Source organism: Phoenix dactylifera, unplaced genomic scaffold (genome assembly GCF_009389715.1).
Source record: "Phoenix dactylifera cultivar Barhee BC4 unplaced genomic scaffold, palm_55x_up_171113_PBpolish2nd_filt_p 000780F, whole genome shotgun sequence".
In the NCBI taxonomy this organism is placed as follows: Eukaryota; Viridiplantae; Streptophyta; class Magnoliopsida; order Arecales; family Arecaceae; genus Phoenix; species Phoenix dactylifera.
Genome location: NW_024068150.1, coordinates 143,982 through 168,162, shown reverse-complemented (window position 1 = coordinate 168,162; position 24,181 = coordinate 143,982). Strand labels below are relative to the sequence as shown.

The 24,181-nt window shown below is 37.7% G+C and overlaps 3 protein-coding genes across 8 annotated transcripts; 1 reads left to right on the top strand and 2 right to left on the bottom strand.

Annotated features, from left to right (window-relative positions):
• The first annotated feature begins 1,421 nt into the window (after positions 1–1,421).
• Positions 1,422–3,357, top strand: LOC103724221 (NAC domain-containing protein 22-like). 2 transcript variants are annotated; one of them, XM_026800417.2, is made up of 3 exons: positions 1,422–1,715; positions 1,825–2,108; positions 2,526–2,761. In XM_026800417.2, the coding sequence occupies exons 1-3, from the start codon at positions 1,550–1,552 to the stop codon at positions 2,631–2,633; spliced, it is 558 nt and encodes a 185-aa protein (XP_026656218.1). In that variant the 5' UTR covers positions 1,422–1,549; the 3' UTR covers positions 2,634–2,761. The 2 variants fall into 2 exon arrangements, with proteins under 2 accessions (XP_026656218.1, XP_008813634.1); XM_008815412.4 differs by having other exon boundaries at positions 1,434–1,715; positions 2,672–3,357.
• Positions 3,358–17,215: 13,858 nt separating this feature from the next.
• On the bottom strand, positions 17,216–18,417 carry LOC103724222. Its single transcript, XM_008815413.4, has one exon. The coding sequence runs from the start codon at positions 18,379–18,381 to the stop codon at positions 17,758–17,760; it is 624 nt and encodes a 207-aa protein (XP_008813635.2). The 5' UTR covers positions 18,382–18,417; the 3' UTR covers positions 17,216–17,757.
• LOC103724223 (josephin-like protein) lies at positions 18,333–23,471 on the bottom strand. Of its 5 annotated transcripts, XM_008815414.2 has the most exons (5): positions 23,343–23,471; positions 22,702–22,823; positions 20,642–20,738; positions 19,479–19,564; positions 18,333–18,878 (listed from the first exon to the last, which is right to left on the bottom strand). In XM_008815414.2, the coding sequence occupies exons 3-5, from the start codon at positions 20,658–20,660 to the stop codon at positions 18,420–18,422; spliced, it is 564 nt and encodes a 187-aa protein (XP_008813636.1). In that variant the 5' UTR covers positions 20,661–20,738; positions 22,702–22,823; positions 23,343–23,471; the 3' UTR covers positions 18,333–18,419. The 5 variants fall into 5 exon arrangements, 3 of the variants coding, with proteins under 3 accessions (XP_008813636.1, XP_026656217.1, XP_008813640.1); XM_026800416.1 differs by lacking the exon at positions 20,642–20,738; XR_606790.3 differs by lacking the exon at positions 20,642–20,738 and having other exon boundaries at positions 18,710–18,894.
• Positions 23,472–24,181: the final 710 nt, after the last annotated feature.

Sequence of the window (24,181 nt, the reverse complement as noted above, 5' to 3'; positions counted from 1 at the left end):
GTTGGTTTCCACCTATTAGTATAGGATTGTTCGCAAATGGTTGCTACTTGCATTCTTTTGAGATGACATATGCTTAGAGAAGTAAATTGTGCGGCTAATTAAATTGCGACTTATGGTCAATCATATAGGAATTACTTTATGAACTTGTACTTCTGTGGCTTCTGCATAGTTTTTGAATATTTTGCATGTTGATTCTTGTTGACTCATTCCATATTTTCCTTTCTTTTTCTTGTTTTTTTCCAAATTAAGCAACAAGAATAATGATAGATGGATTGATTGCCATTTAACTTTTAATCTTTACAGGTTAGCATTGTACAATTAGGCTCTTGCACACAGTTAGACCTATTTCTGCTCACAGTTATGGTTATTTCTATAGGCAGGGTTAACTATGTCGTACATAAGCTACTACAGATTAATCATAAAATGGCCATCCAAACCAGAAGGATTGAAATTTTTAGTCAAATATGGATTAAACATAAAATAGCAATTAATGGAACTAATGGAACTCAATTTAGTCATCCATCTATTCTCCTATTTATCCAGCAATTGATTGAATAAAGAAAATGACTTCTTTCCCTTGCAATATTTGATCATAGAGAACTTATTGTACCATCACATGATACAAAGCCCAAATTATCTGTACATGATCTGAATTATGTCCTGTTAGTGTGTCATAAATCATGTTTTGTTATCTCTTAACGCAGTCTTCTTTAGTAACATCTCATATTACATCCATTTGGAGTTTGGCTCTTAAACTTTTCCCTCTTGTCCTTGTTGGTAGTTTCCTGCTTTTCTTCCTCTGACAAAGGAGCAAACAATGCAATTCACTGTCAAAGGAAAACTCCAAAATCTTTAGAGGACCAGTTCTTGGGAGTGATTTGGCTGACTGAGTCCACTTCCAGGAAGCCACAATCACTTCAAAAATCCACAAATAAGATTGGTCAAGAATATTAATATACTTGCTATGTATCAAAAACAAAATAGAATAATATACTTGCTCTCAATTAATTATATCCCAACATTCCATAAGTGCTGGTTTTAAAGCAACAGGCCACATCATCCATAATTTCCCTCTAGCAAACAGATCGAGTAAACAATGGCCCCAAATCTTCAGCCATATCCTTACTCGCAAATAATCCAATTTAATGAACCAGACTAGACCCCATTCCTTTTGGCACTCTCCATGGTTTGAAGGAGTCAGTTCCTCGGGCTCAACAAGAAAAAAATAATAATAATACAAGGTGAGGAAAACTCCACAGCTCCTTCCTCCCATCACGTACCTCTCTCCTTTATCTTGTGGGGTCAAGAGTCCGATGACTCATGAGAGTCCATACTAGTTTTTTTTTTTTTTCCCCAAAACGCGTTCGTCCATATACATGGCCCCACCAACCATTCTCCCCTCCTCCTTGCCGCGGCCAGGCTCTCTTCTTATATGTAACTCTTAAACCTCTCCGTAAGAGATTCAGAAGAGAAAGATAAGTAGAAAGAAGCCTAAACTTTGCGTGATATTTATTGGATTCCAAGAAGTAGTAAGAACAAAAGTGGAGGAATGGAGAGAAGCGGTTCAGAGCCGGCGCTCCCGGGATTCCGGTTCCATCCGACCGAGGAGGAGCTCCTCGACTTCTACCTCAAGCGGGTGGCCCTCGGGAAGAAGCTCAACTTTGACATCATCGGCACCCTCAATCTCTACCGCCACGACCCCTGGGAACTCCCTGGTATGCATGCATACTCTTGCCATCATCCTATTTAAACAAGGATTTAATGATATGTTCATATATGTTATATATTTATCTAAGTATGGGTGGGAAATGATATGGGTGGCAGGGTTGGCGAAGATAGGGGAGAGGGAGTGGTATTTCTTTGTGCCGAGGGACAGGAAGAGCGGGAACGGGGGGAGGCCGAACCGGACGACGGAGCGGGGGTTCTGGAAGGCGACCGGGTCGGACCGGCCGATCCGGAGCACGGCCGAACCGAGGCGGCTCATCGGGCTGAAGAAGACGCTGGTCTTCTACGAGGGGCGGGCTCCCCGTGGAACCAAGACCGACTGGGTTATGAACGAATATCGCCTCCCCGACGCTCCTGCTTCCAACACCGCTGTTCCTCCCAAGGTACTCAATGCATGCATGCATGTATGTATGTATGTATGTATGTATGTCTTCTATGTATTTACATCATGGAGTATGTCATGTTTTGGATCCTATGTAGAACATGAATCTTTCTTTCGAGAAAAAAATGACTCATGATGTCAACCCCTCGTTGGGGTTGACGAGCAGGTCAACATGAGCTGGATTCAAAGCATTAAAAAAGCCGAAACATTTTACCAAACAACCGAACAAGGCATGCCTAACTGCCTGCCTGAAATTTCCTAGCGTCTTAGGACGTAGGTTGGTGTACTTGGAAGTCAATAGGACTGGGAGCATGTCATCCTTCAAAAGCTTTTAAGAAGGAAACGAAGCTTTACTCACAAGAGTCAAGCTCTTCTCCTTTGTATTTGTCTTGAGAAGTCTCCGAAATTGTTGTCGCAGGTCTATATGGTATACATCTACAAGGAAGCCATGCAAAGAAATGTCAAATTGAATGCATTGTTTAAACAAGTCTCTGTAGCAATTGAAGAAGCTATCAATGCGATATAGTGATAGAACTGATCTGGTTATGCGCCACAATTGTGCAGGAGGATATAGTATTGTGCAAAATCTATAGGAAAGCTACATCATTAAAGGAGTTGGAGCAGAGAGCAGCCATGGAAGAAGGCCTGAGAGAATCACAAGCCTGCATGTTCATGGTGGATAATGCGTCGTCAGATGATCAGGAAAATTATCAAAGTGCATCAGTGGCTTTGGACAATGGAGATCTAAAGGTGATAAAAGAAGAGACCCAGAAGGAGGTAGAACTCACATCCGCATCCGTTCGACAAATAGTGAATCTCCCAGATCTTCAAGTTCCAAAGTATAGCTTGGATTGGATGCAGGATCCTTTATCTACTCAGTTGCGTAGCCCATGGCTAGACCAATGGTTTCCATATGCGAATTTGCCGTACTTCTAAATATAAAGTGCTCACTGATTTGTGTACAAAGATGGAATGCATCAGATCATCCGATGGCATCTGAATAAGGACCGGCAAAACGTGTATCACCATAGATCAAAAGACTGGAATGCGCTGATATTTCTTTTTCTATTTCTTTCTTTCTTTTTTGTACTTTAAGAGGTGGATAGGCCCACAGCTCGTTCTCCGATTAATTTCTTAGTTTAACGGGAAGGGTTAATTTCTTGGTGTAAGGGCAAGGGAACTGACAAGTATAACCCAGAATGTCAACAAAAAAAACTAGCCGAATTAGTATTATTTCGGTTTCTTGATTATATGTAAGTACCAAAGATCTACCAAACGAATAACTAATGTGATTAAACACACGCCTACATAAGTCGTCACATACTCCTCCCATTTAAGCCCCAACGTCCTCGTCAGGGTAAGGGTTCAAATCCATTCAAATCTAATCACAAGCACCATGATTAGCCCATGGTCGGCCCCAATGGATCCGTGTTACAGTATTCCCTAGTCTACATAGGTTATGAGCTGAATCTGCTCTGACATCATTTGTAACAACCCAAAACCTCACTCAAATGGCCCTACCTCTAATGCAGGAATATCTGATTGCGTTGAATTATTTGATCATGCAATAGGGTAACAAGTGACCCTACCTCTAATGCAGCTATGACTCTATCCATGATGTTGCTATTTTCTATCCGACCTCTACAAGCGATGGATATTGCTCATTGGAATTAGAATCTCATTACCAAGGTATGGATATTTGAAATGAGAAAATATATATTGCATAGACTTCCCATTGCTACAAAGCCCATCCATCCTATTTCAAGATGAAAGCCCGATCGATTTCATTTTCCTAGTTAGATCCATTAACTATCCATAAAAATGTGAAAAGATGGTCCCTGAACATGATCATCTAAATCCGCAGCAGTCTCAACTACAATTACTTACTCTATCCGTGTTTATTGATTACATGATTATTGATTAGTCGAGCTATACATCAGAAAGTTTGCTTAAGTACTTTACTGGAAAACAAATTGTTTGCTGAAACAAAAATGCTATTCTTGAAGGAGCTTGGGGACTTACTTTAGAACAAAAAACGAAAATAGATGTTAGGAGATTGAAGAAGAAATACCTTTCATCTCCACAATGGGCAAATCCATTCAGTAACTTACTCTATCCGTGTTTATTAATTACATGATTATCGGTTAGTTGGGCTATACATTAGAAAGCTTGCTTGAGTACTTACTGAAAAACAAAATGCTTGCCAAAATAAAAAGGTTTGATGAGCCACTTGTTAGCAATATATCATATAAATAAACAATAAATCTATTAATTCAATTAAAGGAAAATCTTAAAGGGAATAATATACATGATATTATTCGGCATCCAAATAATTCTATTTCTGCAAAATAAATTTATTCTAGCACAAAATAAATCTATGCATTTAATAAATTTATATTATAGAATTTCAAATCCTACAAATCTACTAATATTAAATTAAAAACAAAAATAGAAGAAAGTAGCCTGATTGAAGGCAGGTCGAAGCGCGTAGACGCTGTTCCAAAGAAGTATTTGCCCCCACGTACGGGTCACCCGGCAATCCTTCTCGGAGATACGACGACCCTACAACTTCTTCTTCGGCACGTCTCGGAAGAAGTCAAAGCGAACCCGATCGGACCTGCAGATCCAGCAAAGAACGGAATGAAAAGAACTAAACAAACTTAATAAAAATGTAAAAACAAAATTTGGAAGTGGCTAAGAGGGAGAAGAATTTTTTCAGAATTTTTTCACTATTTTTCTCAAATTTTTCGTGCTCCCAAAGAGATGAAATCAAGGGATTTAAATAGGGGTTTTTACAGGGGCAATTTGGTCTTTTGCGGACACGTTTTCAAATGCGTCCGTTTTCAAATGCGTAACGCCCGCTGGGCGTTACCTTTTTCTCAAACGCGCACGTGGCCCGAGATTTTGGCCGCGTGCGCATTTAAGTTTTTTTTTTTCAACAATCCCCCACAAAAAACTTAAATAATTTTAAAATCAAAATAAAATGCTGGATATCTTATATTATGTAATAGGTGTAGGTACCTTTTGGTTTGAACCTTCACTTAGTGACAATTGATTACATCTGTGGAGCCAAGGTGGTCTTAACCTTGAACCTCGGTCCATGGCTCAGATTAAATCAACAGCACACATAATATAGCCCGATCTGGGTTCTAAGCGGGTTGCGCTGTTATGGCCATGCGCAGATATCTATCATGTGCTTTTTAGGGAATCGCCCATTTCCCATAATCGCGGCCTCACGACTGCACATATAGGTGAGTCCTAATAAGGAAGCTCCAGCCACTTGGGTCTCGGACTCATTAAGAATTATACAAACGAACTCATCCTACCGCTTGCTTTTATGAGCACTAGCGCCATAGGGATGAGGAAAATATGAAATAGTGCTCCTCTTAGTCACACTCCGGTTTGTTGCTACCCATTGAACCTTTTAAGGTTGGGTTCCCACCGTGGTGATCTATCTTTATGGGCTAAGCCCCATCCCCCTCGACGACTCTAGAACTACTATTCTAGACAAGCCTTTAGTAAGCTGATCAGCCAAGTTATTTTCTGATTTAACAAAATTTAAGGCAATAACATTATTTTTCAATTTATATCTCAATGATTTATGACGTACTTTTAAGTGCCTGTTCATTTTTACATTGGCATTTTCTTGGTTGCATTTATCCATTGCAGATTTACAATCACAATGTAAGGAGACAGGTGGTAAAGGTGACTCATCTACAGGAAGGTCTATTAGTAGATCTCTGAGCCACTCAGCCTCAGTGCTAGTAGTGTCTAAAGCTATCAGTTCAGACTCCATGGTACTCCTAGATATCAAGGTTTGTTTGGTGGATTTCCAAGATACAGCAGCACCTCCTAGGAAAAAGACATATCCTGTGGTGGATTTAACATCTAAGGTATCGCTGATCCAGTTGGCATCACTATAACCTTCTAGAACAGCAGGAAACCCACTAAAGTGCAAACTATAGGACTTGGTACCCTTAAGATACCTAAGGATCCTTTCTAATGCTGTCCAATGATCTCTATTTGGATTAACAGTATATTTACTAAGTCTATTTACAGCATATGCTATGTCTGGCCTAGTGTAGTTAGTTAGGAATCCTAGTGAGCCTATGATTTGAGCATATAGGCTTTGAAGGACAGGAGTTCCTAAGTTCTTCTTAAGATGAGTAGAGGGATCAAATGGAGTAGAGACAGGCTGACAATCGGAATAATTAAATTTATTGAGTATCTTATCAACATAATGACTTTGGGATAACTCAATACTATTTGCACTTCTAATTATTTTGGTATTTAAAATTAAGTCAGCTTGTCCCAAGTCTTTCATATCAAACTTATGACTTAAAAATTGTTTTACTTCATCAATTATCTGAAGATCTGTCCCAAAGATCAGTATATCATCTACATAGAGGCACAAGATCACAAATTTGTGTCCAACTCTCTTGTGGTATACACATTCATCTGTACTATTGATTTCAAATCCAAATGTCAGTATGGTTTCATCAAATTTTAAGTGCCATCGCTTGGGTGCTTGTTTAAGACCATAAAGAGATCTGACTAGTCTGCAAACTTTATTTTCTTGGCCTGGGGTTTTAAATCCCTCTGGTTGGTCCATATAAATTTCTTCATTTAAGTCTCCATTTAGAAAAGCTGTCTTAACATCCATCTGATGAATCACTAATTTATGAATGGAGGCTAATGCTATAAGGACCCTAATAGTAGTAATCCTAGCTACAGGTGCATAAACATCAAAGAAATCTACACCAGGTCTCTGAGTAAAACTCTTGGCAACTAATCTAGCCTTAAATTTATCTACAGAGCCATCAGGCCTAAGTTTCTTCTTAAAGATCCATTTGCATCCTATTGTTTTACAACCAGGAGGAAGATTAGTCAATTCCCAAGTATGGTTTTGGATAATTGATTGCATCTCATTGTCCACAGCTTCTCTCCAAAAAGATGAATCCAAAGATTTCATTGCGTCCTCAAAGATAGTTGGAGAGTCTTCTATTAGGAAGGTATAAAAATCATCTCCAAATGTTTTCTCTACCCTGGATCTTTTACTCCTCCTAGGTCCTGCTTCTACTTCTATTTCTCTTGTCCTTATTCTACTAGAGCTACTAGCTATACCGCTATCTACTCTAGTCTTAAGTGGAAAGGTGTCTTCAAAATATGTTGTATCTCTGGCTTCTATGATAGTGTTGTTACTAATATTATTTACTTCTGAACTTATCACCAGAAATCTATTGGCATTACTATTGGCTGCATAACCTATGAATATGGCATCCACTGTTTTAGGCCCTATTTTCTTTCTCTTAAAATCAGGTATTTTTACTTTTGCCAAACACCCCCACACATTTAAATAGCTAAGATTAGGTTTTCTATGTTTCCAAACTTCATATGGGGTTAGATCATTATTTTTAGAGGGAATCCTATTAAGGATATAACAGGCTGAAACAAGAGCTTCCCCCCACAAATTTTCTGGCACTCCTGAGCTTATAAGCATGGAGTTCACCATATCCATTAAAGTCCTATTCTTCCTTTCTGCTACTCCATTTGATTGGGGAGAATAGGGTGCAGTCACTTCATGAATGATTCCATGATCTTCACAAAATTGAGTTATATCATTGGATGTATATTCACCTCCCCGATCTGATCTAAGAATTTTAATTTTCTTTTCTTGTTGGTTCTCAGCTTCGATCTTAAATATTTTAAATTTGCTGAGCACCTCATCCTTGGTTTTAATTAGATAGATATAACAGAATTTGGATAGATCATCTATGAAGGTCACAAAATATTTGTTACCTCCTCTAGAAGTTCTACCAGAGTCACAAACATCACTATGGATCAACTCTAATAGATCTGAATCCCTATTAACGAATTTAAAAGGCTTTCTAGGGAGTTTAGCTTCTACACAAATTTGACATTTCTCATGGTTCTTAAGATCACTTTTTGGTATTAGATTTAGGTTCATAAGTTGCTTAATTGAATTATAATTTACATGACCTAATCTACCATGCCAAATAGAAGGGGGTTCTATATTCATAATCAAAGGATTTTCATTTATTAAAGGAGCTATTACATTCAACTTGAACAATCCTTCACTAAGGAATCCTTTTCCAATAAACATTACACCATGAGAAATTATAACCTTATTGGACTCAAAAACAAGACGAAAGCCTTGCTGGACAAGCAAGGAACCACTAATGAGATTTCTCCTAACAATTGGAACATTTTGGACGCCGTGCAGGGACAGGACTTTTCCAGATGTAAGCTTTAAGTCCACACGTCCTACTCCTAACACACGTGCCTTCGAGTTGTTTGCCATGATCACAGCTCCTCCACTTGAGATCTGGTAAGAAGAAAACCAGGAGCGATCCGAACAAATATGAATACCAGCTCCGGTATCAATCCACCAATCAAGTGCTTGTAAAGTCATGTTAACTTCAGGAGTGAAGGAAACAGACCTGAAAGCTGTCTCAGAGGAGCCAGCGCCGGAAGTCACCATGTTGACTTGAGCACTGGATGTGTGTGGACCCTTCTTCTTAGATTGAAGAGGTGCAGTTTTCTTATAGAAGCACTGGGGAGACAAATGGTTGGTCCGACCACACACATAACAAAAACGAGCACCACCTTCCTCTTTCTTCTTCTTCTGCTCCTGGGATTGAATAGGCTTCCCATTGTAGTGGTGGTTAGAGTTTCTAGGGTTGTAGGGTTTCTTCTTGAAATTCTTACGGAAGGGTCGGTTCTGATTTTTCTTAGGAGGAGCCTCTACATTATATGCATTATTTTTGGGTCCAGTAGAGGTATTATTTCTGAGCCTATGCTGCTCTTCAATCCTAATAGAGTTTAAGACTTGGGTTAGGGTGAGAACCCCTTGGGTATGGCTCAGGGTCTTGGCAAAATCAGACCAGGAAGTACATAGTTTATCTATCAGACAGGCTACTTGGAATGATTCATCCAAATTGGTTCCATTAGTCCTAAGCTGGTGGATCAGGATTTCAAATTCATGAATTTGGTCATTCATAGGCTTTGAGTCCACCATCCTAAACTTATTGAAATCGAAGGCCTTGAACCTCTTTACCCCAGCATCATCAAGACCATATTTGCTATCTAGGGTGTCCCAGAGTTTTTTGGCACTCTTGGCTGTGTAATAGATATCATATAGCCTCTCAGAAAGAGCACCTAGGATTCTATGGATACAATGATAATCTATCTCATCAGGTGTCCTAGAGGGTGTGCCAGTGGAGGCAGAATGTTCAGTGTTGGAAGAGGTAGTTGGGTTGGACCCATTATCAACTTCGGTAGTACTTTCACCTATGGCTGAGATTAACCCTAATGTGGTGAGCCAGAACCGCATTTGGTTCTGCCACCTCCTAAAGTTATGGCCATCAAATTTTTCAGGTTTGGCACTAAGGTGGTCACTAGTGTTTGAGGCTATAGGATCAGGGTTACAGAATAGAGAGAGAAACCTGATTGAAGGCAAAAAATCTATATCAAAAGATTGCACTAATATTTATATTGAACTTTGGATGTCTAATTGATATATCCAAAAAACTAATAGCCATATCAGCTCCAGATCGGTGGTGGAGCACTAGGCTCACTTAAGTACCAGCCTTTCTTAGGCACGTATGCCTTTTTGACAAGCTTTTCTTAGACACTATTAGTTAGTGGATATAATTACTAGAAATCACACAAATTCAATATTTAAAATAACCTAAATGCAAATTTAAATGGATTAACTAATTTTTTTTTTTTGAATTTTTCGTTTGACCTTTCCGAATTAGTAACAATTGATTACTAAATTTAATTCTAGCAAACAATTATTGTAATTAAAATCTAATTTATCAATTCAATGAATTATATATATTAGAATTGATTTATTTACTTATTAGAATAATTAATTACTAATTTTGTAGCAAATCAATTATTGTAATTAAGATGTCAATTCAATGAATTAAAAGATTTATTTCTTTATTAGACTAATTGATTGAGATCTAATAAGTCAATTTAATAGATTTATTTTATGTATCAACTAATTTCCGAATTTCTCGTTTGAATAGGATCTGAAAATTACTCCTTGAGGAGTCCAAATGGAGATATAATAAACCTCTTGGAGGTTAACCAAATTATTACCTCTTTAGAATAATTTATTATTAATGATGTGCTAGCAAAGACAATTATTGTAATTAAAATCTAATATGCCACAATTGTAATAAAGAATTTAATGAATTATATATTACTAACAAAAAATAAAAACAATTACTTCTTTGGATTGTTAGCAATATATCATATAAGTAAACAATAAATCTATTAATTCAATTAAAGGAAAATCTTAAAGGGAATAATATACATGCATATTATTCGGCATCCAAATAATTCTATTTCAATGCAAAATAAATCTATTCTAGCACAAAATAAATCTATGCATTTAATAAATTTATATTATAGAATTTCAAATCCTACAAATCTACTAATATTAAATTAAAAACAAAAGTAGAAGAAAGTAGCCTGATTGAAGGCAGGTCGAAGCGCGTAGACGCTGTCCCAAAGAAGTATTTGCCCCCACGTACGGGTCACCCGGCAATCCTTCTCGGAGATACGACGACCCTACAACTTCTTCTTCGGCACGTCTCGGAAGAAGTCAAAGCGAACCCGATCGGACTTGCAGATCCAGCAAAGAACGGAATGAAAAGAACTAAACAAACTTAATAAAAATGTAAAAACAAAATTTGGAAGTGGCTAAGAGGGAGAAGAATTTTTTCAGAATTTTTCCACTATTTTTCTCAAATTTTTCGTGCTCCCAAAGAAATGAAATTAAGGGGTTTAAATAGGGATTTTTACAGGGGCAATTTGGTCTTTTGCGGACGCGTTTTCAAACGCGTCCGTTTTCAAATGCGTAACGCCCGCTGGGCGTTACCTTTTTCTCAAACGCGCACGCGGCCCGAGATTTTGGCCGCGTGCGCATTTAAGTTTTTTTTTTTTTTTCAACACCACTACCCCATTGCGATCGCAATGCTGTTCTTAAAGGAGTTTGGGGACCTACTTTAGAAAAAAAAAGAGAATAGATGTTAGGAAGAATGATTGAAGAAGAAATGCCTTTCATCTCCACAATAGGCAAATCCATTCAGTGATTTATTTTATCCATGTTTATTGATTACATGGTTATCAGTAGTCGGGCTATACATCAGAAAGCTTGCTTGAACACTTTACCGGAAAACAAACTGCTTGCCAAAACAAAAGGTTTGATAAGCCACTACCCCATTGCAACCGCAATGCTGTTTTGAAGGAGTTCGAGACTTACCTTAGAACTAAAAAAGAGAACAAATGTTAGGAAGAATGGTTGAAGAAAAAATGCCTTTCATCTCTATAATGGCCAAATCCATTCAGTTACTTACTCTATCTGTGTTTATTGATTACATGGGTATGGGTTAGTCGGGCTATACATCAGAAAGCTTGCTTGAGTACTTTACTGGAAAACAAACTACTTGCCAAAACAAAAAGGTTGGATGAGCCACTACCCCATTGCGACCGCAATGCTGTTCTTGGAGGAGCTCGGGGACTTACTTTAGAATTAAAAAAAAGAATAAATGTTAGGAAGAATAATTGAAGAAGAAATGCCTTTCATTTCCACAATGGGCAAATCCATTCAGTTACTTACTCTATTTATATTTATTGATTACATGGTTATTGGTTAGTCAGGCTATACATCAGAAAGCTTGCTTGAGTACTTTTACTGGAAAATAAACTGTTTGCTGAAACAAAAAGATTTGATGAGCCACTACCCCATTGCGACCGCAATGCTGTTCTTGAAGGAGCTCGGAGATTTACCTTAGAACAAAAAAAGAGAATAGATGTTAGAAAGAATGATTGAAGAAGAAATGCCTTTCATCTCCAGAGTGGGCAAATTCATTCCAAGCAGTTTGAGGCCCAGATGATCCTTTGATTGGTATTTCCTTCCATCTCTTGGGCCAATCCACTAAGGTCCTACTTCCTAGTGGACTTCCATGGGGCTATCATGTCTGAGACCTCCTACACACCATCTGTCATGCTTTCAAGGCATAAGTAGAGTTGGGCATCGGGCCGTGCCGGGCCGGCCCGGCCCAGGCCCACCGGGCCCAAGGTCTAAACGGGCCGTGCCTGGCCCGGCCCGTCTCGGGCGCAAAAGGAAGCTCGGCCCGGCCCCAGGCCCGTCTATTGGCGGGCCGGGCCGGGCACGGCACGCCACGGGCCGGGCCGGGCACGGCCCGCCACGGGCGCAAACGGGCCGTGCCTGGCACGGCCCGTCTGGAGAGGGGGGAGGAAAATAGCCGTTTCCAACGGCTATTTTGAAAAAATGACCTTTTTACCCCTCCCAACAGTCCAATAACGGCTGAATTGAGGGGTATTTTGGGAAAAAAAATTGGGCTTCTATAAATAGCCCTTTCTTCCCTCATTCTCACCACACCAAACCAACTATTCTCTCCTTCTCTACTACTATTATTTCTCTCTTCTAAAGTGCTCTTCTAGCAATTTAATTTTTAGTTGCATTTAGCAAGTGTTCAAGTGCTACACAAGAGGAGGTTCCTGTTGAGAAGAGAAGGTCACTCCTGTTGAGAGCACAAGAGGAAGCTCAGAATCTCGGCTCTGCGGCTCTGCCTCTGCCCTCCGACCCTCTACTCAATTCCTCCAATCCTCCTTGTGGTTAGTTTTTATTTTTTGAATTCATCAATTTAGATATGTCATCTTTTGAGGAAAGTCAGTTTGGCATTCCTCCTGTTTCTGAGGGAGAAGAAACTAATCCCCAACCCCATGTTCCTAGTTCCTCTAGAACTAGTGAACCAAGTGAAGATCAAACCTCTTCTCGTAAGAGGACTAGTGCTGTATGGAATGAATTTGATAGAGTTATGGTTGATGGAGTCTGGAAAGCTAAATGTAAAAAATGTGCCAAACTTTATAGTTGTAGTAGTAGTGGGGGAACAGGGCTTTTAAAAAGACATCAAGAGAGTCATAGGATGCATGATTCTCATGTTCAAACTCAAAGTACCCTTAATATACAAGGGGGATTACTTGTAGGTAATTTTGCATATAATCATGAAAATCAAAGAAAAGCACTTGTAAAATGGATAGTTAAGGATGAATTACCTTTTAGTTTATGTGAATCTTTTAATTTTGAAGAATATGTTCAATTAAACCTACAACCTGCTTACAAAAGAACTAGTAGGCGTACATTTAGAAGAGTAGCTATGACTAACTTTTTAGCAATGAAACAAAGTTTAATTGAAACACTTTCTACTTTAAATGTAAAAATTTCATTAACTTCTGATATTTGGTCAGCATCTGTAGGTAGTAATTGTTTTATTGCCATTACTGCTCATTATATTGATAATGATTGGCAATTAAATAAACATATTCTTGCTTTTCGTGCTTTTGATTTTCCACATTCTGGGCAACAAATTTCAAATATCATTTATCAAACTGCATGTTCATATAATATTAATGATAAAATTATGTCTATTACTTTTGATAATGCATCTAATAATAATTCTGCTGTTGCATTATTAAAAGACTCATTGCATCCTATGTTAGATGGAAATTTATTGCATATTAGATGTGCATGTCATATCTTAAATCTTTCTGTTCAAGCTGGCATGGATATGATTCAAGATGTGATTGGTAAAATTAGAAATGCAGTTTCTTTTATTCATGCTTCAAGATCAAGACTTCAAGAATTTAAGAAACTATGTATAAATCATGGTAAACGTTTTAAAAAATTTAAACTTGATGTAATTACTCGTTGGAACTCAACATATAGCATGATACATGATGCATACCCATATAGAAACTTATTAAGTGCATATATTAATGATCGTGGATTAGGCTTTACATTGACTGAAACTGATTGGAATAAAGGAAAAATTTTGGAAGATTTTTTGCTTAGTTTTTATAATGCTACCAATGTTCTTTCTAGTATTTATTATCCAACTTCATGTTCATTTTTACAACAAGCATATATAATTAGTCAAAAATTTTCAGAACATAGATATGATGATGTTTTAATGCCTATTATTGACCTAATGGAATCTAAATGGAATGAGTATTGGGACAAGATATGTCCTATGCATAACTTAGCTGTTGTATTTGATCCTAGAGTTAAATTAAATGGCGTGCTAATTTTACTTGATGCATACTGTGAAAATATGATTAAAGATCCTGAACCTGCTAAAAATGAGGTAAAACAACTTCTTTATGATATTTATGCTATATATGATGAAAAAATTCGTGGATCTAGAACACAAATACAAACCTCTATTCCTTCTTCTAGTAGTTCTCGTTCGTCATCTATTTTTTCATTCATTGCACAGAGAAGACACACACATGCTTCAAGTTTATCTTCATCTTCTTCATCTTTAAGTAGTGAACTAGAATTTTATTTACGAAATGATCTTCAGTCTGCATATGATGAAAATCAAATAGAGAATCTAGATGTATTATCTTGGTGGAAGAGTGTTAGAAATCAATATCCTGTTATGTCTGCAATTGCACGCGATATTTTAGCTGTGCCGATGTCCACGGTAGCATCGGAATCCGCTTTTAGTGCAGGTCGGCGTGTTCTTGACGAAAAGAGAAGTAGGATGACGGGCGAAACGGTGGAGATGCTTCTCTGCTTCAAAGATTGGTTGGATGCTGAGGCAAGACTTCAAGATAAAGGTGGACATAATACAACATCCTCTGATGATGATGATATGAACACTACTGAAGACTGAAGAGTGAATACTGATTCACTGATGATTAGTAAGATTTCTTAATTTTTTATAATTGTACATTTTTATTGTATTCTGGAGGTCAGACCAAGGTCCAAACCTCGGCCCTTTCTTATTATATTCTGGAGGTCAGACCAAGGTCCAAACCTCCCTTCATGTACCATTTTGATTTAAATTAATAAACTGGTAGGGGTCTATGCCAAACCCCCCACCATTAAGGTGGCTTTATATTCATAAATCCTTAGTTTTCAATATTTATTAATTTATTAAAAAAATTTATGAAGCATTAATTTTTATCGGGCCGGGCCGGGCCCAGGCCCGGACCGTGCCAGGCCCGCAAGCCAGCCCGGCCCAGGCCCTTATGGGTCGTGCCGTGCTTGGCCCGCGGGCCTAGAGCGGGCCGTGCCGGGCTCGGCCCGCGGGCCAGTAACCTGTGACCCAGCACGGCCCCCTTAAATGGGCCGTGCCAGGCACGGCCCGGCACTGTAGCTATCGGGCCGTGCCCGGCACGGCCCGCTTCGTGCCGGGCCGTGCCGGGCCGTGGGCGGCCCGGCCCAGTGCCCAACTCTAGGCATAAGTGTATTGCAATTACATATTACCTCTACTTGGTTGGACATCTCATGCATTTCAAAGCATGTGTGGGTGTTGGATGATCAAAATATCCACCATGTGTTGGAATCACCTATTTTGTGTTTTCTATAACTATGTAGGACGGCGAGATTATTGTGGAGCAGGCCATGGGATCAAATTATTTCTGCATGAAAGTTTAGGGACTCATTGATCTAATTGGGACCTTCAAAGCGACTTTATTTTAGGAATTTACCCTCTTGTGAACTTCTTGTCGAATTGACCGAGCTCTGGTGCTTCATTTTTCTCTCAGCAATAAATCCAGAAAAATAAACAAGAAAAAATAAGTGTCTCCTCCTCTTGATTGTAGGAAGACTCCCTAGTTCTCACAAGATTAAGCACAGAATTAATTGGCCATAAACTTGACAGCTACTTATACACATAGCTGGCCTCAGAAGAGGAAAATGACTTTTGGCAGCTGCTTGCAATCTTCTATGTCAACATCTTGTAAGAACCAATTAGCACCTAGAACACTCATGTCATTATGATAGGTTAGACATAAAAACTAATTGCAAGATTAAGTTTAGTTGGCAGCACCAATTTCCTGAGAAAAAACAGTCAGCTATTACAGTAACAATTATACTTCTTCCTATGATGTGGCTGCGATTCTTTTGCTTGAAAAGTTTTTATTACATTCCAGCAGGTTACCCAAGAGTCTTTTAGGTGTCAATTAGCCTGGATTGTTTCAATTTGTATCAATGAGCAGATACTTTGCAGATGACTTTTTAGATTTCAAGATAGACTGTTTGATGCCCAACTGATCTTTTTTCAGTTTATGCGATTATAAAGTTGCAGTAAAATGATATCGATCCCCGATTGCATGAGCTTTGTCTATGTACCAAATTGCTTTTTGAGGTATCGCATAAGCATGTCTCTTGCCAAAGCAGACTTGGCCAAGAATTTGTCATGTTCCCACACTTTAGTCATCACATCTTTTATCTGCAAACCTGATCACATCTTTATGTATTGTTACCATATTCTCGATAATAGCAAAGATGGTATATATATGTGTATGAAGACATGTAATTACAATTATTTTAACCTGCTTATTTCCTTACTATGTTACTAGTTCTCAATTTTTTTTTTATTAAGTTCCACTTTTCAGTAACTAGACTGTTCTTGTTTTCTCTTGGCAGCTATGTTTCTGGATATAAGAACAGGTATTGGAATTTCATCAAATACTTTTGCGAAACGGGAAATCAGGTATTTGGTGCTCTTATAATTGCTCAATTGCGTTTTTGTCACCATGGTGATGCCATACCACACTCATGTTCCAATGAGAGTTAACTTCTCCCCTCCACCTATGTAACTAACATCTCTAAAACATCATTGGCAGTGTCTTCAAGATTTTCATAACAATGAGGGTTATTCAATTCATTTTTGACAATTTACAATTATAATTGGAAGAAATTCTTTACCTTAATACCACTGCTTGTGGTTGGTGCAAGCATGACTGGTTGAGCTTGAGAATAACACATGGTCATCAATGCATAGATTTTGCGGGTGCTCGCTTGTGATTTTAGGGTTGTGATTTTAGGGTTCATAGAACCAATTCACTATCATTCGGAAAGGCGCAGCCGACTGTGTAGCAGATGATGATACAGATTTGGAACCATGTCCAACACATTTTCCTAGCTCTGTCCTCAGACATCAACTAATTCTACCACATTAGATGCTCATGTATATCAACTTATCTAAAAAAGAGTAGAAAACTTAGTTTCTAGCCAAAATTAGAACCATGACATGAACAACAAATTATACTTTCGGTATGTGCTTAGCTGAAAATATTGATACCAGTTTTGAAGTCATCTTACTAAAGCAAAATTTTACATCTGCCAAAAAAGCATTATAGAACAAAAGAAAAAACACAAGCTTGGATGTCAAACCACAAAACCATCACTCCACAATAAGGGAATTATTAATAGTTACGCCGGATCTTTCCACAAATTGATGTAGCACTGCAAAAAATCAGATCACTAGCCTCTCCATATGATAGAACCCTCTGCTGTTATAGCAATTCCACTGATCAGATGGTCATAAACAACTTTCAGGTCAAAAGGTTGTAATTTTTTCAGATTTACACTCCACTGCCGCAAGAGAAATTAAAGTGATGATTGAATCATGCTTATTAGCAGAAAAGCTAACACCGGGACGGATGCATTTACCAGTACAGGACCCATTTTACAAAGTTTAACATATTCTGAAGTACGCCAGATATGTATTATAAGTTGACTCCACCTAAGTGAAAGCCATACTGACAGTCAGGTGGTCGGATTGGATCATTTGTCAGTCATCGTAATCAGGAGAAAATGACTGCTCAAACTCCACATCCATAATCACCCCACTCATGATATGCACAATAATCTCAGCTTTTCGGACATCAACACATTCTGATCTGACCCCATTAACAACCAGAGTTCCTTTAACATCCTTCCAAGCATATAATCTGAATCCAGATATAGAATCAAAAGATATTTCTTTGTGCAAAGGTACTGCTCCAGAAGGTAGATGCTGAGGAACTGCAGAAAAACCCATTACGCGAGAGACAGTGGCATATGTATCATTCATCTTCTGTTCAGTTAAGCTATCGCTGGCTCTCAGCTTTAGAACATGTTCAAACGCTTCTTCTGATGGGACAAAAATGGTGAAGGGAAGATCACTGGGCAGCATTGCAACCATCATCTCCCCAAGCTCTCCTAGTTTCACCTCCTCTGAACTCTTCCAAGGTAACAAAGTCTTGCAAGACCTCTTGATGCTATTGTCCATAGACACCTCAGGAAGGCCCAAATTAATTAAAAGCAGCAGGCACAAAATAGGGATGAAACACAACAAACAGACCAAGCTTTTCAGAATGCCTCTTTTCATTCTCTTCTGAAATAATGCCATGATTTCAAAGATGTAACTGATCATGGGTTTGATTTCAACAACTGTGATTGCTAAAGTATTCCTCAGACTCTGTCATTCAACACAAGCAACAATTCTCCACCCTGACTGATTACGTTATCCAAGAACTGTTTTACTTCTTCCTCGCGCTGAAATGGCTGGGGTGAAGAAAGATCACTGTCAAGGTTATACCAAACACCACCAATGCTTCGCAATGCAACCCAATGCCTACCCCTCCAAAGTCCACCAAACTTCCTGACAGGAATGTTAAGCATGATTCCCATCAAAGTTTCTCCAGAGAGGTTGACTGAAGAAGCTCCATTTCGATGATCATGCCAGACTACTCTTTTCCTTCTCGACTCTAGTGCTGTGATGAGTACATTCACATCATAGTTTCCAGTCAACACGTTATGGTGGGGCTTAAAAATTATCGATAGAGGAGTCCATGAATCCCTGTTAGGATCTTCAATCACAAGTTTATCAGCAATGGCATCCAACTCAACTCGAGTGAATGAGTCCTTTTCCTGATTCACAACAAAGCTGTCAAACTTTTATCAAACACAGAAAGATGAGTTAACCAAGATGATGCTTAACAAATGGTCCAAAAAAACAGCATAAGGAATGATTAGTTCAGCTCATATCCAAAATTCAGTGTTCACCAACTTAGAGCAAATCTGTTTTAGCTCATATACAGGTTTTAGTTATCTTTCAAAGCAATTATAATTTGATTTCTTTTTTCAGTTTCTTTTTCCACTACTTAGGCAAGTTCTCTCTTCGTACTTCGTACTTCTCTTTTCATTTCATGCCTTTCTTTCCTGCATTAGGGATAGTTCACTTGTTTGAATTGGTGAAAGAAAACTTAAAAAACATATCACAAAAGCATATACATGATCATCTTCTTGAGTACATTTTGTTCTACAAATATTGATAACAATCTAAGAAGGAAAAAGAATAATTTTCAAGAAGAATTGAGAAAAATAAAACAGCACATAAAGATACTGAATTTGCTCTTTTTCAATATCCATAAAGCATAATATAAAAGTGAGGAGAAATGCTTTCTAGAAATAAATTATTTATGAGAAAACACAGGAGGATAGGTTTGTCAAACTTGTATAAAAACATACCTGAAGCAGGTTATTTAGCGCATGCAACAGACAAAATTGTAACCTCTGCTTCTCATGATAGATTTGTTTCACCTCCATAGCCACCTCTAGGAAAATAAATAATAAATCTATATAAGCAATAGAAACAAAATTCAAGCTCTATCGCAAGGCTGCATTGGTATGTCCCTCAACCATCATACTAGTTGACAAAAACTGGTATAACGGAAATAGAACACAGAAGAAAAAGAACTGGAGCACAATGTTATATGACAAATGAGTTCTTGGAGAAGATATGTTCGAAGTATTCACTCATCTATTGAATCAAATTAATTGTATAGAACCAAAACAAAACATTCATTAAACATACTTTGCGACTTAAGATGAGAAGGTTAATCAAATTTTTACAGAGAGAAAAATATAATTGTTTGAAGCTGGATAAGGGCCAGTGTGGCAGTGGAAAAAAAAGGTGAGGGGATGGGGAAGGGTAGAAAGGCACTTTAATGGAGAATGCTTCCTCATGTGATTCTTTAGGCACTATGGAGCGAGAGAACTAAAGTGAAAAAAGGGAAATGCATAGAGGACTAGGGAAAGAACAGTTCCTATATTGCTTTCTTTTATTTCCTTTTAATTCAACATTTTGTAATCCCGTACCTAAGTTTACACCAATCTAGGATCCACTCTTAGCTATTCATGATCAGAGTTCAAATTCTCTGCCATTTATCAGGCATCAAGATTAATCTAATCATAATATGGCATGCTCATGACGATGATAGATTACTTGTAATTGGGCCTTAATTGCATAGTTTTGGATCATACTAACACAAAACGATATGTTGGCCTGTAACCTATAGAAAAAAACTAGTGTTTTCAACAGAATGGTAAGTCCAAACTTGACTCACATGACTCGATGGGTATGACACGGTGGCATGATACAGAATCAATACACCAGTCTCTTAGACAAAATTGTAGACCCAGAATCATCACTTATGTCCAAAGAATTCTTGTTGACCTGGACATGACCTAAGCCACTTCTAGTATTATGATTGTAGCATAAGTGAAAGGAAATGTCAATGGCTCATATCAAACCCAGAATTATTCTAAAATTAGTGAACTAAATTAGTGAACTAGATAAAATTAGTTGGCAATAGCACAAAAAGGGAAAGCATGTTCAGATATCTACTCACTTTTCAAACAGATATACATAAACTAGATTCTCCCCTTATCCATCTCCAACACCAGACACCCTCATTATCTCATTCTACCAGAGCAGCTTCCGAAAAGCTGAAATAATATTGAAAGTTCAATTGCCAATTGAATACACTGATGCAATTAATTGCATATGAATGCACTTGGATATACATAAAAAGGACTGATTCATACTACATTTGATTTTTCCTATAAAAAGATGAATTCCTCCTAGGTTTACCTATGAATTGGGACTAGCCCATATCAAACTACCCTAGATAAGTCATATGCAAGTATTTGCATTATTATATTGCATTTGATCTGATTCCAACAAATTTTAGTTTTTTTAATCAATTTGTATCAATAACTAACACTAGAATAGTAAATAGGTATCATCCATATACTACAACATTAAAAGCCTACAACCACTTGATATCAGCACGTTCATACAGACATAAGGTGATATTGATAACCATTAGTGCAAAGTCCACAAGAAAATAGAGTCATAAAAATAAATCTAGAGATAGCAAATCAACATATACTGGATTAGTCCTATATCATCTTCCCCTAAACCTGTCAAAAGCAATGACATGCTTTCACTCTTGAAGCCCATCTATTCATTTTGTATGCTAGCTTGTTGATGCTTTTACTACCTGTCCATAGCACATTATAGATTGAACCAATCTCAAACAATTTTACCTAAATAATTATGCCCCCTTCTTAATGTTTCTTTTAGTAAATTTCATTTTTCAGGTTCTTGGATCCCTATTCCCTCCTAAAAAAGTCAAAGACAGATACAACCATTGGGGAAAAAACAGAAATCAAGTGTCAAGAACCACAAGAATCTTGCAGTGATTTGAATCAAATTTGAAATGCAGCAATGAATAAAGACAATGATTTCACATCAAAACTACGATTCAAGAACCTGAGGATTATCACTTCAAATCCAATCGACCCTCACATATAACTGCTCCTATAAAATCAGGGTATCGGGAAAAATGCACATCCATTACAAAGATGGAATGGATGTGTCGCTACTTATATATATGGGTCAATTGGATTATAGATGGCAATACTCGGGCTCTTGAACCGTATTTTTAACTTGAAGTTAGTGTCTTAATTGATTGCTGCATTTCAAATTTGATTCATATTAATGCAACGACTCTTGACACTTGATTTCCTTTTTCTCCTAACAGTTATATTTGTATTCAATCCTGTTAGGAGGAAGCAGGGATCGAAGAAGCTGAAAAATGAACTTGGCTAAAGAAATGCTAAGGAGGCATAATTAATTAGTAATATTGTTTGAGACTGGTCCATCGTATGATAGGCCATGGATAGATAGCAAAAGCATCAACAAGCTAGCATTCAAAATAAATAGATGGGAGTGAAAGCATGTCATTGATTTTGACAATCTTAGAGGACGATGTTATAGAACTAATTCATTGTATGTTGATGTGCTATCTCTAAACTTATTTTTATAATCCTATTTCCTTGTGGACTTCGTACTAATGGTAATCCATATCACGTTATGTCTATGTGCAACATACTGATATCAAGTGATTGTAGGTTTAATGATGTAATATCTAGATGATACCTACTGAGTAATCTACCATTAGTTATTGAGTAATCTCCAACATGTCTGCTTTGCTTTCTGGACCATTCATTGAACCGGAAAAGGGTCTAGGTCACAGGTACAGATTCAGGTCAACCCAAGTCAACCTATGACAACATTAAGATGTAATAAATAAATATATATATATATATCTAAAAATAAGTTAGAGTTGTAAATTTATGTAAATTACCATTTATTAGCATCTTCCTAGCAACTTTTGGACTCTCTAATCCTTTAAATAACGACTTTTAGTGTCAGTATCATCATCTTTTATTCAAGTTCACAAAAAATGATAACAATATTCAAAATAAACAGCACAAGATCCCAATCATCTACACCAATTGTCCCATTTCTGTTGAACAAATACTAAATAACTATAGCACTTTTTTTTAAAAAAAATATATAGACTTTTATTTGTTTCTTGAACAGCTATGGAACTTATAATACCTGATGTAATGCAGCTGCTGTATTTTAATTACTGGGACTATGCACTTCACACCTAGCAGATCCCTATAATGTTGCACCTTTTTACCATTAGTAGCGAGTTTGTATGGCTTAACAGTTGAATCCTGTACAAGCATAGATCACCAACAACTTAGACAAGAATGTAACTTGATACAGCAGTTGAATTCTGTGGACAAGCTTGGATCACTAGTAATTCATCATTTGCATCTAAAATAAAGTTAGCCAAGCAACTCGACAGGCCCCTAACATCATAGAATGATCTTCCTTGTACTGAGAGAAAAATATTGTAGAATGAATAACACCCCATCTCACCCAGACCAATCATGCTAGCAGGAAAGAAAAATCCATTGATGCAATAGCCAATATAATTGCGAGAGGAATAACATGCAATTACGCACCAGAACAATCATGGTAGCAGGATCGAAAAATTGAGATCGAAAGCGAGAGAGAGAGAGAGAGAGAGAGAGAGAGAGAGAGAGAGAGAGAGAGAGAGAGAGAGAGAGTAGGGGATCTTAACGCCTCCCGCAGGCCAGCCAATGGGATTCGGCGAGGAAGAGAGAGGAACGGGATAAAGAGAGGAGAAGAGAGGAAGAGAAAGAGGGATCCGAGGTGGGGACGCTTACCTCGGATGGCTGGTGGCTGGAGGCTCGCTGCCGGCCGTCTTCCGTTCACGCCGGCGACGGAGATGTCGGAGCGTCGAGGAGGCGACGAGGAATGAGGGGAATTACGGGAGCGGAGCGTCCAAACGAACCGTCGAATCCCTAATCCCCTCTAGAGATCGTTCTTATACGGAAATCCTACGGTGCAATAAATGATCCTATCCGTTCGTTTGAGAATGGACAGCTTAAGATGCATGCCCGTGCAACCAATGGTGGCGTCAGTTTACCTAGTTTCATCGTTTTAACTTCTTTTTATTCCTTGCCTAACTATTCAACCCATTTAACTTAATTTAATCTATTATAAATCAATTTAAATTATCTATTTAATAACATAATTAAATTTAAATTTAAAATATTAATTTATTTAATGAATCAATCAAATCCGAGTCGATAAATTTTTAATTTATCTTGTGTATCCAATCTGGCCGGTATTCTACCTTATCCAATTTAATTGCCACACTCATATCTGCTCGCCTCCTCATATCGAATAAAACATTGTATCCATACTTTGTTAAAAAATAATTTTCACTCAACATCTAATACACACAATGATTCGGGGAGGATCAAAAATGAATTTGAAACAAAAACAAACCAATGGCCAAAATCTATAAAGTCTCAAAAAAAAAGTCTTGCTTTTATCAATTAAATTAGTTTTTTTTTCCCATCCACCGAGTATAACAAGCAACCTAGTTTCATCGTTTTAACTTCTTTTTATTCCTTGCCTAACTATTCAACCCATTTAACTTAATTCAATCTATTATAAATCAATTTAAATTATCTATTTAATAAAATAATTAAATTTA

What these genes read in the sequence shown, in the direction of transcription:
- LOC103724221 (XM_008815412.4), top strand. Translation starts at nt 1,550, where the DNA reads ATGGAGAGAAGCGGTTCAGAGCCGGCGCTCCCGGGATTCCGGTTCCAT. An exon ending in CGACCCCTGGGAACTCCCTG is followed by an intron (nt 1,716 to 1,824) that starts GTATGCATGCAT and finishes TATGGGTGGCAG; the next exon opens with GGTTGGCGAAGATAGGGGAG. An exon ending in ACACCGCTGTTCCTCCCAAG is followed by an intron (nt 2,109 to 2,671) that starts GTACTCAATGCA and finishes ACAATTGTGCAG; the next exon opens with GAGGATATAGTATTGTGCAA.
- LOC103724222 (XM_008815413.4), bottom strand. Translation starts at nt 18,381, where the DNA reads ATGATCAGTTACATCTTTGAAATCATGGCATTATTTCAGAAGAGAATG.
- LOC103724223 (XM_008815414.2), bottom strand. An exon ending in CGCTAAATAACCTGCTTCAG is followed by an intron (nt 18,879 to 19,478) that starts GTATGTTTTTAT and finishes GTTGTGAATCAG; the next exon opens with GAAAAGGACTCATTCACTCG.